The sequence below is a fragment of the Anas platyrhynchos genome, chromosome W (genome assembly GCF_047663525.1).
Source record: "Anas platyrhynchos isolate ZD024472 breed Pekin duck chromosome W, IASCAAS_PekinDuck_T2T, whole genome shotgun sequence".
In the NCBI taxonomy this organism is placed as follows: domain Eukaryota; kingdom Metazoa; phylum Chordata; class Aves; order Anseriformes; family Anatidae; genus Anas; species Anas platyrhynchos.
Window position 1 is genome coordinate 4281663 of NC_092620.1, and position 15054 is coordinate 4296716.

The 15054-nt window shown below is 46.7% G+C and overlaps 1 protein-coding gene across 2 annotated transcripts in view; it reads left to right on the top strand.

Moving 5' to 3' along the window:
• The window catches only part of LOC101798468 (transcription factor RFX3), a 264473-nt gene that overhangs the window by 192226 nt on the left and 57193 nt on the right, over positions 1-15054 (top strand). For both annotated transcript variants that reach the window (XM_038169514.2, XM_038169515.2), the window contains exon 7: positions 40-159. In XM_038169514.2, the coding sequence (XP_038025442.1) occupies positions 40-159 (120 nt within the window). The remainder of the gene's footprint in view (positions 1-39; positions 160-15054) is intronic.

Below are 15054 nucleotides of genomic sequence, written 5' to 3' on the forward strand. Positions count from 1 at the left end.
GTATATGCATAAAAATGCTATTTTTGTTCTTTCATAAAGGGGAAATTCCAAATATCATTATTATGGGATCCGTGTCAAACCAGATTCTCCCCTTAATCGGTTACAAGAGGATATGCAATATATGGCTATGAGACAACAACCCATGCAGCAGAAACATAGGTAAGCTGTTAAATAAATGAAAGTATTTTGTTCATATTTCTAGTTCTTCAAGACTTACCTGTCCTTATCTATGTGGCAAAGATGAACTGCTTAACTTCTGTGAAAAATAAAGGTTTGGCAGTTCTGCAATTGATATTACTGGAGTCTGATACCAGCAGACATGACAGAGCACATGATGCAGTTTTTCTGAACATTTTGGAAACATCCAAGTATTTTGTTATTTATGCTAATGAAAATCAAGATTCTCATGTATTTACTAGACCTCAGAAGCTAGGGTTTGGAGAAGGGGGGAAAAAAGAGACACATCTAGACAATAAAAGCAAAAATAGCAAACCATGATTCCTTAAGCTGCACAACAACAACTGCATTTCTGAACTAAGACTTTGCTACAGTTATGAAACATGCTTAGTATATATTTGAATTTATTTATTTATTATTTGAATTAGAATTTATGGTGACAGAAGGAAAACTGCCACCAAAACTTCAGCCCTGGATATGGGGAAAGCAGACTTCAGGCTGCTCAGGGAACTAGCCAGCAAGGTCCCCTGGGAAGCTGCTTTTGAAGGCATTGGTGTCAGTCAGTGCTGGTCAGTCTTTAAGCACTGCCTCCTAAAAGCACAAGATCAGGTGATTCCAAAATATCAGAAGGCAGGCAGGCGGGGCAGAAGGCTGGCCTGGCTGACCAGGGATATTCTACTGGAGCTTAGATGGAAAAAGAAAGTGTACGGCTGTTGGAAGGAGGGTCAGGCAACAAAGAAGGAATACAGGGATGCTGTTCGTGTTTGTAGGGAGAAAATTCCTGCGGCCAAAGCCCAACTAGAGTTGAAGCTGGCCATATCATTGAGAGACAATAAAAAAAGTTTTTTTAGATATGTTAACAGAAAAAGGAGAACCAAGTAAACATCAGTCCGCTACTTGACGGGGAAGGTATCATCACAGACAATGACATCGGCAAAGCAGAGACATTTAATGCCTTCTTCACCTGTCTTCAATGTTGATGATAGGCTTCAGGACCCTGGGTGCCCTGAGCGAGAGGACCATGACGGTGGGAATGACAAACTCCCAACCGACCCTGAACGTGTGCGGGATTTGCCGCTCCACCCGGATCCATACAAGTCCATGGGTCCATCCCAGGGTGCTTAAAGAACTGGCTGATGTCATCGCGGGACCTCTCTCAATTATTTTTCAACGATTTTGGGAATCTGGAGAGGTCCCAGTAGACTGGAAGCTGGCAAATGTTGTGCCAATTTTCAAGAAGGGCAAGAAAGAAGACCCTGGTAACTACAGGCCTGTCAGTCTCACGTCAGTGCCTGGTAAAATTATGGAGAAGAGTATCCTGGGAGTTATTGAAGCACACCTGGGGGACAGCGCAGTCATAGGTCACAGCCAGAATGGGTTCACAAGGGATAGGTCCTGTTTAACAAATTTGATTTCCTTTTATGATAAGATCACCCATCTAGTCCATCAAGGGAAACCAGCTGATGTGATCTTTTTGGACTTCAGCAAGGCTTTTGACATGGTTTCCCATAGGATCCTACTGGACAAAATGTCCAGCATACAGCTAGACAAAAACATCATACGATGGGTGAGCAATTGGCTGATGGGCAGGGCTCAAAGGATTGTGGTTAATGGGGCCACATCAGGCTGGCGGATGGTCACTAGTGGGGACCCTCAAGTATCCATTTTAGGGCCAGTCCTCTTCAATGTTTTTATAAATGATTTGGATGTAGGACTAGAAGGAGTTCTGAGCAAATTTGCCAATGACACCAAACTTGGAGGAGTTGTGGACCCTGATGAGGGTGGAAAGGCCTTGCAGAGAGATCTAGACAGATTGGAGAGCTGGGCGATCACCAACCACATGAAGTTTAACAAAGGCAAGTGCCGAGTCCTGCACCTGGGGTAGGGCAACCCTGGCTATACGTACAGACTGGGCGACAAGACACTGGAGAGCAGCCCCGCAGAGAGGAATCTGGGGGTTGTGGTTGACAGCAAGTTGAAAATGAGCCAGTAGTGTGCCCTGGCAGCCAGGAAGGCCAACTATATCCTGGGATGCATCAAGCATGGCATCGCTAGTCGGTCAAGGGAAGTGATTGTCCCCCTCTACTCTGCACTTGTGTTGCCTCACCTTGAGTACTGTGTGGAGTTATGGGCACCACAGTATAAAAAGGACATGAAACTGCTGGAGAGTGTCCAGAGGAGGGCGACAAAGATGGTAAAGGGACTACAGGGGAAGACATATGAGGAGCGGCTGAGGTCACTTGGCCTGTTCAGCCTGGAGAAGAGGAGGCTGAGGGGGGACCTCATCGCGGTCTACAACTTCCTCACGAGGGGGAGTGGAGACGCAGGTGACCTGTTCTCCTTAATCACCAGTGATAGGACCCATGGGAATGGTGTTGAGCTGAGGCAGGGTAAGTTTAGGCTGGACATCAGGAAGAGGTTCTTCACCGAGAGGGTGGTTGTACACTGGAACAGGCTCCCCAGGGAAGTAGTCACTGCACCAAGCCTGTCAGATTTTAAGAAGTGTTTGGACTGTGCACTTAGTCACATGGTCTAAACTTTTGGGCAGACCTGTGTGGTGCCAGGAGTTGGACTTGATGATCCTTATGGGTCCCTTCCAACTCGGGATATTCTGTGATTCTATGATTCTATATATTTGAGAAGTTTGATGTATATCTGTAACTTATATAAAATTTATCTTTCATTATTCAGAACTCTAGCATGTTTTAATGTGAGTTAAAGGACTTAGTCCTAACAAAGCAAATTATAGTATTAATCTTCATTTTCTGTTTTTACTAATGTTTCTAATCTTATTTAAGAACTAAAAAAAGTCATTTTAACATCTGTGCAATAATTCTCTTATAAGAAGACATTCAGAGTGAAGAGAATCTAAGAATCACAAATGTTCCCTTTTCCTTTCTGGAAAATTCTTGGAAAAATGTATTTATCTTCTGTCCTTTTGAATAAGCTGTCAGTTATGTCAGCTTTTTCTGTTATTTGTATCAATTTCAACCCCCTTCCATCAATTCCATCTCATTGGATAGGCACCTCTAGTTCTTTACTTCTTGACAAATGGTGTAGACTGAATTTATGCTACAGCTCACTTTTCTTCATTCTTTCTTGATTTGAAGGTCATGCAACTTTCCTACATATGTCACATTCATGTTATTGGGTATGTGGGGCAAGGATTTGCTAGTGGTTAATAGGCTTCTCTGTGCCACACTCAGCTAGTTTCAGCTGGCTCACCGAAAGACCCATTGCAGGCCAAAGCTGAGCCAGTCAGCAAATTTGGTGGTACTTCTGTGAAAACATTTTTAAGACAGGGCAAAAATATACCACACAGGCTGGGAGGGGGTGGTGGTGGTGAGAAAGCAGTACAAACACCAAGGTCAGAGAAAAAGGAGAAGGAGGAACTCCATAGCACCAGAGCAGGTATTCACAGAGCAGCCTGTGGAAGAGACCACACTGGAGCAGTTTGTTCTTTCATGAAGGAACTGCAGCCCATGGAGAATCCAATCTGGAGCACAGGAAAAGTGTGAGAAGGAAGGAGCAGAAGAGAGATACTGTTATGTACTGATCATGACAGCTCCCTGCCTGCCTCCTTACACTGCTCATTGCCTTATTGAAGGGACTATGTGTAACCTGCAGTAATAACAATGGGGAAAAGAGGAGTCTGGAATGAAGGTATGAAGATCAGCCTGGGAAAATGGGGAAGAAGTGGGGACTGGACCCAGTGTTGACCCCTAGGGTATACTGCTAGTGACTGGCCTCCAACTAGACTTTGTGCCCCTCTGGGCCCAGTTGTTCAACCAGCTTTTAATTCCTCTCTCTGTCTGCCCATCCAGCCCGTACATCAGCAGCTTCTCTGTGAGGATCTCATGGGAGACAGTGTCAAAGCTCTTCCTAAAGACATAGAATCAAAAAATCATAGAATGGCTTGGGTTGGAAGGTACCTCAAAGATCATCTAGTTCCAACCCCCATGCCATAGGCAGGGATGCTACCCACTAGATCAGGTTGCCCAGGGACTCATCTAATGTGGTCTTGAACACCTCCAGGGATGGGGCATCCACAGCCTCTCTGGGCAACCTGTTCCAGTGCCTCACCACCCTCTGAGTGAAGAATTTCCTCCTAACCTTTCATCTAAATCTCTCTTCTTTTAGTTTAAAACCATTCCCCTTAGTCCTTTCAATATCTGACTGAGCAAAGAGTTTCTCTCCATCTTTTTTATAAGACCCCTTTAAGTACTGAAAGGATGCAATGAGGTCACCCCAGAGCCTTGTCTTCTGTAGGCTGAACAGCCCCAGTTCTCTCAGCCTATCTTCGTGGGAGAGGTGCTCCAGCTTCTTGATCATCTTAGTGGCCCTCCTCTGGACCCACTCTAACAGCTCCACATCCTTCTTGTGCTGGGGGCTCCAGACTTGGATGCAGTACTCCAAGAGGGGCCTCACAAGGGCAGAGAAGAGGGGGACAATCCCCTCCCTCAACCTGCTGGCCACTCCCCTGTTGATGCAGCCCAAGATGCAGTTGGCCTTCTCTGCTGACTCATGTCGAGCTTCTCATCCACCAGAACCCCTCAAGTCCTTCTCTGCAGGGCTGCTCTCAATGAGTTCTTCACCCAGTCTGTACTCATGTCCGGGACTGCCCTGGCCCAGATGTAGCACCTTGCACTTAGACTTATTGAACACCTCATTAGGTTCCTGTGGGCCCACTTCTCAAGCCTGTCCAGGTCCCTTTGGATGGCATCCCTTCCTTCTGTTGTATTGACTGCACCACTCAGCTTGGTGTCATCTACAAATTTGCTGAGGGTGCACTTGATCCCAATGTCTATGTCATTAATGAAGATATTAAACAGTACCAGGGGTCCCAGGAAAGACCTCTGAGGGACACCACTAGTCACCGGCCTCCACTTGGACATAGAGCCGTTGATCACCACTCTCTGGTTGTGACCTTCAAGCGAATTCCTTATCCATTGAATGATCCACCTTTCTCTCTCCAATTTGGAGACCAGGATGTCATGTGGGACCCTGTCAAAGGCCTTACAAAAGTCCAGGTAGATGACATCGGTCGGTCTTCCTTTGTCAACTGATGTAGTCACTCCATCATAGAAAGCCACCAGATTGGTCAGGCATGATTTACCCTTGGTGAAGCCATGCTGGCTGTCTTGGATCAGCTCTTTGTCTTGCATGTGCCTTGGCATTGCTTCCAGGAGGATATTTTCCATGATCTTGCAAGGCACAGAGGTGAGGCTCACGAGTCTGTAGTTCCCCAGGTCTCCTTTCTACCCTATTTAAAAATGGGAGTTATGTTTCCCTTTTTCCAGTCACCAGGGACTTTGCCTGACTGCCAGCCATCAAATATGATGGAGAGAGGCTTGGCAACTACATCAGACAGTTCCCTCAGGACTCTGGGATGCATGTCATCAGGCCCCATAGACTTGTACTAGTTTAGTTTCATCAGATGGTCTCGAACCTGCTCTTCACTTACCGTGGGTGGGACATTGCTCCTCCAGCCTCCATCTACGGGTTCAGGGAAAAGAAAACCTTGGGAAGCCTGACTGGCAGTGAAGGCTGAGGCAAAGAAGTTGTTGAGTACCTCAGCCTTCTCCATGTCTGTTGTTATCAGTTCACCCTTCTCATCCATCAGAGGGGGGTACACTCTCCTTGGCCTTTCTTTTCTGAGAAATGTATCTATAGAATCCCTTTCTGTTAGAATCCCTTCCTAAATTCAGTTAAGACAATGTCCAGTGCTTTCTCCCTGTCTACCAGGCCACTCATTTCATTACAGAAACTTATCAAGTTGGTTAAACATGACTTTCCCTCGGTGAATCCATGCTGACTACTGATGATTTTCTTATCCATGTGACTAGAAGTGGTTTCCAGGATTAGCTGCACCATCATTTTCCAAGGGATTGAGGTGAGGCTGACTGGCCTGTAGTTCCCTGAAATTTTTAGAGCTTAGTTTGGTTTCTTTTTCTAAAACACTTAGAGTTTGTTTATCAGCAAGCCAAAAGATTATAAGGCTTTATTTTTAATGAAAATAGAGTACCAATAAATTATATAAGTGCATGAATTGGATTTTTGAGATAATACAAAAAATCGAGACTCAGTAAATATTTGAATTGTTAGTGGATCACGTTGTTTCCCCTAGTAAAATGGGTCTCCCCAGGTATCCGGAATTCACTCAAAGAGTCGACTCTTAATTAAAACAGAAAGAATTTAATGGTACCCATATATCAAATCGAGCTGGGTGCCTCAGAGGAGGGAACCCACTCAAAATTTCCCTTGTTTTCTTATACACATACAATCTTTATTTCATCTGCTATAGTCCAATCAGTTCTCAACACATATACATTATGTTTCTTCAGAATGGCAGTTCTTTATTGCAGGGTGGGATGGCTTCTGTTATCTCTCAGGACAGGATATCTTCTGTTATTTCCCAAGCCAGGGTGGCTTCTGTTATGGGGTAGGCTCTGATCTGGTGCCATCCTTGGTCAACACATCCCCTCTTCCCCATCAGTGTCACCCAGGCCCCCCCACAATGCTGCTCACTGTTATTCAATCAGCTCTCCGTACCAGGTTCAGGTGATGCAGAGCCTGAATTTACCAACCATCATGATGGATGGTAATAAAGGTTTTCTGTCCATTACTTCATATATGGTTTGTGCAAAGCATCATGTTGCAGTAGCTTCTTCACTAATGTGAGGTTCATTCCAATAGGAATAGGCAATAGACTCTGATTTAATTTGTAATTTGATTTTAACAATTGATGAGATGTAAGAGGAGCTGAGTAATTAAAGTCACATCCTATAATCATAGCAAAAATTGCAAATACAGATATTTGGATGATTACTTGTTGTCCTGGTTTCAGTTAGCACAGAATTAATTTTCTTCCTAGTAGCTGGTGGAATGCTGTGTTTTGGCTTAGGATGAGAAGAGTGCTGATAACACCCCGATGCTTTAATTGTTGCAGAGCAGTGCTTATACTAAGCCAAGGACATCTCAGCCTTTTGCTCTGTCCTGCCAACGGGCAGGCTGGGGGTGCAGTAAGAGCTGGGAGGGGACAGACCCAGGACAGGTGACCCAAACTAGCCAAAGGGGTATTCCATACCATCTGACGTCATGCTAAACAATATATAGGGGTGGCTAGCTGGGGGGAGGGGGCCGGACTGCTCGGGGTTAGGCTGGGCATCGGTCAGCGGGTGGTGAGCAATTGCATTGTGCATCACTTGTTTGTACATACTATTACTTTCGTATTATCACCATTGTATCATTATTATTATTATTGTTATTATTATTTTTGTTACTATTATTTTCCTGTCTTATTAAACTGTCTTTATCTCAACTCACGGGCTTCACTTTCCATTTCTCTCCCCCGTCCCAGAGAGGGAGGGGGGAGGGTGAGCGAGGGGCTGCCCTCGGAAGGGCCATGAGCCCTGGGCTGCAGCCTTGGGGAGCCCTGCAGAGGGTATTCCAATCCCTGTAACGGGGTCAGAGAAACGAGCTGTAGCAGTGCAAGTTGACCCTGCAGAGGGTATTCCAACCCCTGTAACGGGGTCAGAGAAACGAGCAGTAGCAGTGCAAGCTGCCCCTGTAGAGAAGGTGAAAATATGGTATAGAAATTCAGGTCGTTTAGAACGCAGAGAGTCTTCTGCCAATCCAGGTAAGGCTTCTGCCAAAACTAGGTATAAAGATGATGAAGATGACGACGACGCTGGGCCATCAAGGATTCAGGAGGAGGAAGATGAGGATGCCGAAAAAGCAACAGTAACTACCCGAAGCCTAAACGAGCGCGAGCTACGAGATGTGCGAAAAGATTTTGGTCGCTGTATAGGTGAGCAGCTTGTCACCTGGCTGCTCCGGTGCTGGGACTCTGGAGCCAATTGTGTGGAATTAGACGGCAGGGAAGCCAGACGGTTGGGATCCCTTGCTCGAGACGCCGGCATTGACAAAGCAATTGCAGATGGAGCACAATCCACCAGCCTCTGGAGGCGTCTCCTCTCAGCTGTGAGGGAAAGGTATCCCTTCAAGGAAGAACTTTTATGTCTACCGGGCAAGTGGACCACTATGGAGAAGGGAATCCAGTACCTGAGGGAATTAGCCGTACGGGAAGTGGTTTATGAGGATCCAGACCTCAGACAAACATCCAAAGACCCAGATGAAGTCAAGTGTACACGACCCATGTGGCGGAAGTTTGTACGGAGTGCACCATCATCATATGCCAGCTCATTGGCAATAATGGCCTGGAAAGAGGATGAGGAACCCACAGTGGATGAAGCGGCTAAACAACTCCGGCAGTACGAAGAAAGTCTCTCCTCTTCCTTACAGGCCTGCGTCTCAGCTGTGGAGAAACTTTCTGAAGAGGTCCACCAACTTAAAGAGAATCTATCTTCCCCCCAACCTGAACCAACCAGTGTCCAACGACCGAAAGAGAACACCTGGGAGAAAACACTTTCTGAAAAGTTTCACCAACTTGAAGAGAAATTATTCTCCTCCATACCTGTACAAAGCAGTGTCTCAGCTGTCAGGGGCAGGCGTTCAACCACACAAGGAAGACGATATGGTGGGTACTCACCCCGTGCCACCCTGTGGTTTTACTTACGAGACCATGGAGAGGACATGAGAAAATGGGATGGAAAATCTACCGCGACCCTAGAGGCACGGGTACGTGAGTTGCAAAAGAAAACAATCAGGAAAAAGGGATTCTCTGAAAAGTTTGCTGCTCCAACTTCCAGCAGACAGTCCTTCAAACACAGAACCCAGGAAGATTCTGACCAGGATTAGGGGGGCCCTGCCTCCAGCCAGGGGGAGGAAAGGGACAATCGAGTTTATTGGACTGTGTGGATTCGATGGCCTGGCACATCACGCGCACAGAAGTATAAGGCTTTAGTAGACACCGGTGCACAATGTACTCTAATGCCATCGAGCTATAAAGGACCAGAGCCCATCTATATTTGTGGAGTGACAGGGGGATCTCAGCAGTTGACTGTATTGGAGGCTGAAGTGAGTCTGACTGGGAATGAGTGGGAAAAGCACCGCATTGTGACTGGCCCGGATGCTCCATGTATCCTTGGCATAGACTATCTTAGAAGAGGATATTGCAAGGACCCAAAAGGGTTCCAGTGGGCTTTTGGTATAGCTGCCTTAGAGACAGAGGGCATTAAACAATTATCTACCTTGCCTGGTCTCTCAGAGGACCCCTCTGTTGTGGGGTTGCTGAGGGTCGAAAAACAGCAAGTGCCAATCGCTACCACAACTGTGCACCGGCGGCAATATCGCACTAACCGAGACTCCCTGATCCCCATCCATAAGCTAATTCGTCAATTGGAGAGCCAAGGAGTGATCAGCAAGACTCATTCACCTTTCAATAGTCCCATATGGCCAGTGCGAAAGTCTAATGGCGAGTGGAGACTAACAGTGGACTATCGCGGCCTGAACGAAGTCACGCCACCACTGAGTGCTGCAGTGCCGGACATGCTGGAACTTCAGTATGAACTTGAATCGAAGGCAGCCAAGTGGTACGCCACAATTGATATCGCTAATGCATTTTTCTCCATCCCTCTAGCAGCAGAGTGCAGGCCACAATTTGCCTTCACTTGGAGGGGAGTCCAATATACTTGGAATAGGCTGCCCCAGGGGTGGAAACACAGCCCTACCATTTGTCATGGGCTGATCCAGTCTGCGCTAGAGCAGGGGGAAGCTCCTGAACACCTGCAGTACATCGATGACATTATTGTGTGGGGTGACACAGCAGAGGAAGTTTTCGAGAAAGGGAAGAAAATAGTCCAAATCCTTCTGAAAGCCGGTTTTGCCATAAAACAAAAAAAGGTCATAGGACCTGCACGAGAGATCCAGTTTTTAGGAATAAAATGGCAAGATGGACGTCGTCAAATCCCAATGGATGTGATCAACAAAATAACAGCCATGTCTCCACCAACTAACAAAAAAGAAACACAGACTTTCCTAGGTGTTGTGGGGTTTTGGAGAATGCACATCCCAAATTACAGTCTGATTGTAAACCCACTCTACCAAGTAACCCGTAAGAAGAATGAGTTTGAATGGGGCCCTGAACAACGACAAGCCTTTGAACAAATCAAGCAGGAAATAGTCCATGCAGTAGCCCTTGGGCCAGTTCGAACAGGACCAGATGTAAAGAATGTGCTCTACACTGCAGCCGGGGAGAACGGCCCCACCTGGAGCCTCTGGCAGAAAGAACCTGGGGAAACTCGAGGTCGGCCTCTGGGGTTTTGGAGTCGGGGATACAGAGGATCTGAGGCCCACTATACTCCAACTGAAAAGGAGATATTGGCAGCATATGAAGGAGTTCGATCTGCTTCGGAGGTGGTCGGTACTGAAGAGCAGCTCCTTCTAGCACCCCGATTGCCGGTACTAGGCTGGATGTTCAAGGGAAGGGTCTCCTCTACGCATCATGCAACTGATGCTACATGGAGCAAGTGGGTTGCACTGATTACTCAGCGGGCTCGAATAGGAAACCCCAGTCGCCCAGGAATATTGGAAGTGATTATGGACTGGCCAGAAGGCAAATACTTTGGGATATCATCAGAGGAGGAGGTGGGTCGTGCTGAAGAAGCCCCACTGTACAACAAGCTACCAGAAAATGAGAAGAAATATGCCCTGTTCACTGATGGGTCCTGTCGTATTGTGGGGAAGCATCGGAGATGGAAGGCTGCTGTATGGAGTCCTACGCGACGAGTTGCAGAAGCTGCTGAGGGAGAAGGTGAATCGAGTCAGTTTGCAGAAGTGAAGGCCATTCAGCTGGCTTTAGACATTGCTGAACGAGAAAAATGGCCAGTTCTCTATCTCTACACCGATTCATGGATGGTAGCAAATGCCCTGTGGGGATGGTTACAGCAATGGAAGCAAAACAACTGGCAGCGTAGGGGCAAACCCATCTGGGCTGCTGCATTGTGGCAAGATATTGCTGCTCGGGTAGAGAACCTGGCTGTGAAAGTACGCCACGTAGATGCTCATGTGCCCAAGAATCGGGCTACTGAAGAACATCAAAACAACCAGCAGGTGGATCAGGCTGCTAAGATTGAAGTAGCTCAGGTGGACCTGGATTGGCAGCATAAAGGTGAATTATTTGTAGCCCGATGGGCCCATGACACCTCAGGCCATCAAGGTAGAGACGCAACATACAGATGGGCTCGTGATCGAGGGGTGGACTTGACCATGGATGCTATAGCACAGGTGATTCATGACTGTGAAACATGTGCTGCAATCAAGCGAGCCAAACGGTCAAAGCCTCTTTGGTATGGAGGACGATGGCTGAAATATAAATATGGAGAGGCCTGGCAGATTGATTACATCACACTCCCTCAAACTCGCAATGGCAAGCGCCACGTACTTACAATGGTGGAAGCAACCACCGGATGGCTGGAAACATATCCTGTGCCTCATGCCACCGCCCGGAACACCATCCTGGGCCTTGAAAAGCAAGTCCTATGGCGACATGGCACCCCAGAAAGAATAGAATCAGACAATGGGACTCACTTCCGAAACAACCTTATAGACACTTGGGCCAAAGAACATGGTATTGAATGGGTGTATCACATCCCCTATCATGCACCAGCCTCCGGGAAAGTTGAACGATACAATGGCCTGTTAAAGACTACCTTGAAAGCAATGGGCGCTGGGACGTTCAAAAACTGGGATACGCATTTGGCAAAGGCCACCTGGTTAGTCAATACTAGGGGATCTACCAACCGAGCTGGACCTGCCCAATCAAACCTGTTACGTACTGTAGATGGGGATAAAGTTCCTGTAGTGCATGTAAAAAATATGCTGGGTAAAACAGTCTGGGCTACTCCTGCCTCAGGAAAAGGCAAACCTATTCGTGGAATTGCTTTTGCTCAGGGACCTGGATACACTTGGTGGGTGATGCAAAAGAACGGAGAGGTCCGGTGTGTACCTCAAGGAGATTTAATACTGGGTGAGAATAGCCCATGAACTGAATTATACCATGTTAAATAGTATATTATACTGTATGTTATCACTACCATGATTACTATAGGTGACTAATTAGAATGTATGGAAAAGAGTGTAACCTGAGCATGACATAAATGGTATGGAATAAGGGGTGGATAGATGTCCTGGTTTCAGTTAGCACAGAATTAATTTTCTTCCTAGTAGCTGGTGGAATGCTGTGTTTTGGCTTAGGATGAGAAGAGTGCTGATAACACCCCAATGCTTTAATTGTTGCAGAGCAGTGCTTATACTAAGCCAAGGACATCTCAGCCTTTTGCTCTGTCCTGCCAACAGGCAGGCTGGGGGTGCAGTAAGAGCTGGGAGGGGACAGACCCAGGACAGGTGACCCAAACTAGCCAAAGGGGTATTCCATACCATCTGACGTCATGCTAAACAATATATAGGGGTGGCTAGCTGGGGGGAGGGGGCCGGACTGCTCGGGGTTAGGCTGGGCATCGGTCAGCGGGTGGTGAGCAATTGCATTGTGCATCACTTGTTTGTACATACTATTACTTTCATATTATCACCATTGTATCATTATTATTATTATTGTTATTATTATTTTTGTTACTATTATTTTCCTGTCTTATTAAACTGTCTTTATCTCAACTCACGGGCTTCACTTTCCATTTCTCTCCCCCGTCCCAGAGAGGGAGGGGGGAGGGTGAGCGAACGGCTGCGTGGTGTTTAGCTGCCGGCCGGGTTAAACCACGACACTTGTATTTACAGCAATACTCCCTACGAATATAAATTCACAGAGGATTCTCATACAAACACACCCCTTGCCAATATATATAAGCACAGTCCAGGAGTCTCATTAAGGTGTATTACAAAGTGACATTTTGTTCTGTGCCTAGACAGATGTCCTGGGCTTTGATGGTGTTGTTCTCACAAATAAATTCTTGTTGTTCCTGCACAACGCATGCATCTACATCAACAGTTTGTCATCTGTTCCCATTTCGTTAAGCTCATACTCTATGTTCTAATGGGTATAGTCCCATTATGATATAAGCCCAATGCAACAATTGGATATATAGTATATTCTGATGCATTGCATATTGTTAAGACAAAAGCCATAGCCTTATTGTTGATAGGGTCATAAGTGAAATTGACTAAATACCACCAGGACTGGAATTCTTTCTCAAATGTGGTTGTATTATCCCAAATTACTTTTTGAACTTCCATGGGTAAAGTGCCTCCCTCACCTTCCTTTATAATTACTGCTATGGCAGTCTGCATCCATAGCTGACCTTGGATACAACCTAGAGCTAGTGACACATTGGTCTGAGTTGTACCAAGCATATCCAAAATAAAATAATGGTCTCTTTCATTAATTCTTTCCCACTTAGGCAACAGATATTAACCACTGGTTGGTTCCTACTGCTAATAGGGAAGATCACAATGGATGCTCTAACTTGCTTAGATCACTTTTTGTTGTGCTCAGTTTATTTATGAGCATTTCTGTATCTACTGTATTCAAAACTCCCAATCCTGTTCCTATGATACCAGTCATATCTGTCCTTGTCTGCCAGGAGAGGCAAGGGTCTGTCCATGTTACCATACCATGCCACCCACCCTGAATAAGATGTACTTAGAAATGGTGAAAAATTGGCTTGATTATGGAAATATTAATTTGCATCATTGGTTCTACTCATTTAACTATCCAAGATGGATTAAATAACACTTTTTGTTGGCCTGTGTCTTTGATTACATATGGCCCAATTTCAGAAAATTGTGGGGTCAATTCGTCTTTTACTGATGAGGTTGGAGTTAAACAAATTGTGGTGGGTTGAGAGGTAGGTAGTGTCATTGATCTAATTTCCTCATGTCACATTAATCACTGTCCTAAGGTTGGTAGTAGTGTAGCCACTGAAATGCACTATTCATCAACATTTGTCACTACTGGGACACTGTGAGTTGCCATCCCCTACCTGTGACATAGTAAAAGTCTTTTTCCTATTCATCTTGCAACAGAAGGTGAAACTTGCCTTTTTCTTTTCTGGATGCAGACAGCCACATTGTGGCCCTGTATAGTCTAATGTAGTGGGTTTACGTGGCAAGGTTTTGGTAGCAGGGGGCCATAGGGGTGGTTCCTGTGAGAAGGATCCAGAAGCTGCCCCATGTTTGGTAAGGGCCCCACTGCTGACCAGAGCCGAGCCAATAAGCAATGTTGTTTTGCGCCTCTGTGAGAGCATATTTAAGACAGGGAAAAAAAAAACAAACGCTGCGCCACACAGCAGCTGGGAGAGTGAGAGGAGTGAGGAACAGCCTTGCAGGTACCAAGGTCAGTGTAGAAGGAGGGGGAGAGGTGCTCCAGGTGCCAGAGCAGAAGTCCCCTGCGGCCTGTGGTGAGGACCATGGTGAAGCAGGATGTCCCCCTGCAGCCCATGGAGTACCATGGTGGAGCAGGGTTCCATGCTGCAGCCTGTGGAGGAGACCACGGTGGAGCAGGTGGCCCTGCACCGACGGAGGCTGCCGCCTGTGGAAGATCCCTGCCGGAGCAGATTCCGGGCCGGACCTGTAGCCCGTGGAGAGGAGACCACGCAGGAGCAGGTGACCTGGCAGGAGCTGCTGACCGTGGGGGACCCAGGTTGGAGCAGTTTTCTCCTGAGGGATGGACCCCGTGGTACGGACCCATATCTGGAGCAGTTCTGGAAGAGCTGCTGCCTGTGGGAAGCCCACGCCAGATCAGTTCATCAAGGACTGCATCCCGTGGGATGGACCCCACAGCACAGGGGACGAGAGTGACCGAGAAGGAGCGGCAGAGAAAAAGTGCTGTAGACTGACCATAACCCCCATTCCCCCGTTCCCCTGCGCCACTCGGGAGGAGGAGGTGGAAGAGGGTGGATGGGGGGGAAGGTGCTTTTGGTTTCTTTCCTTTGTTTCTCACTTCTCTCGCTTGTTAGTAATAAG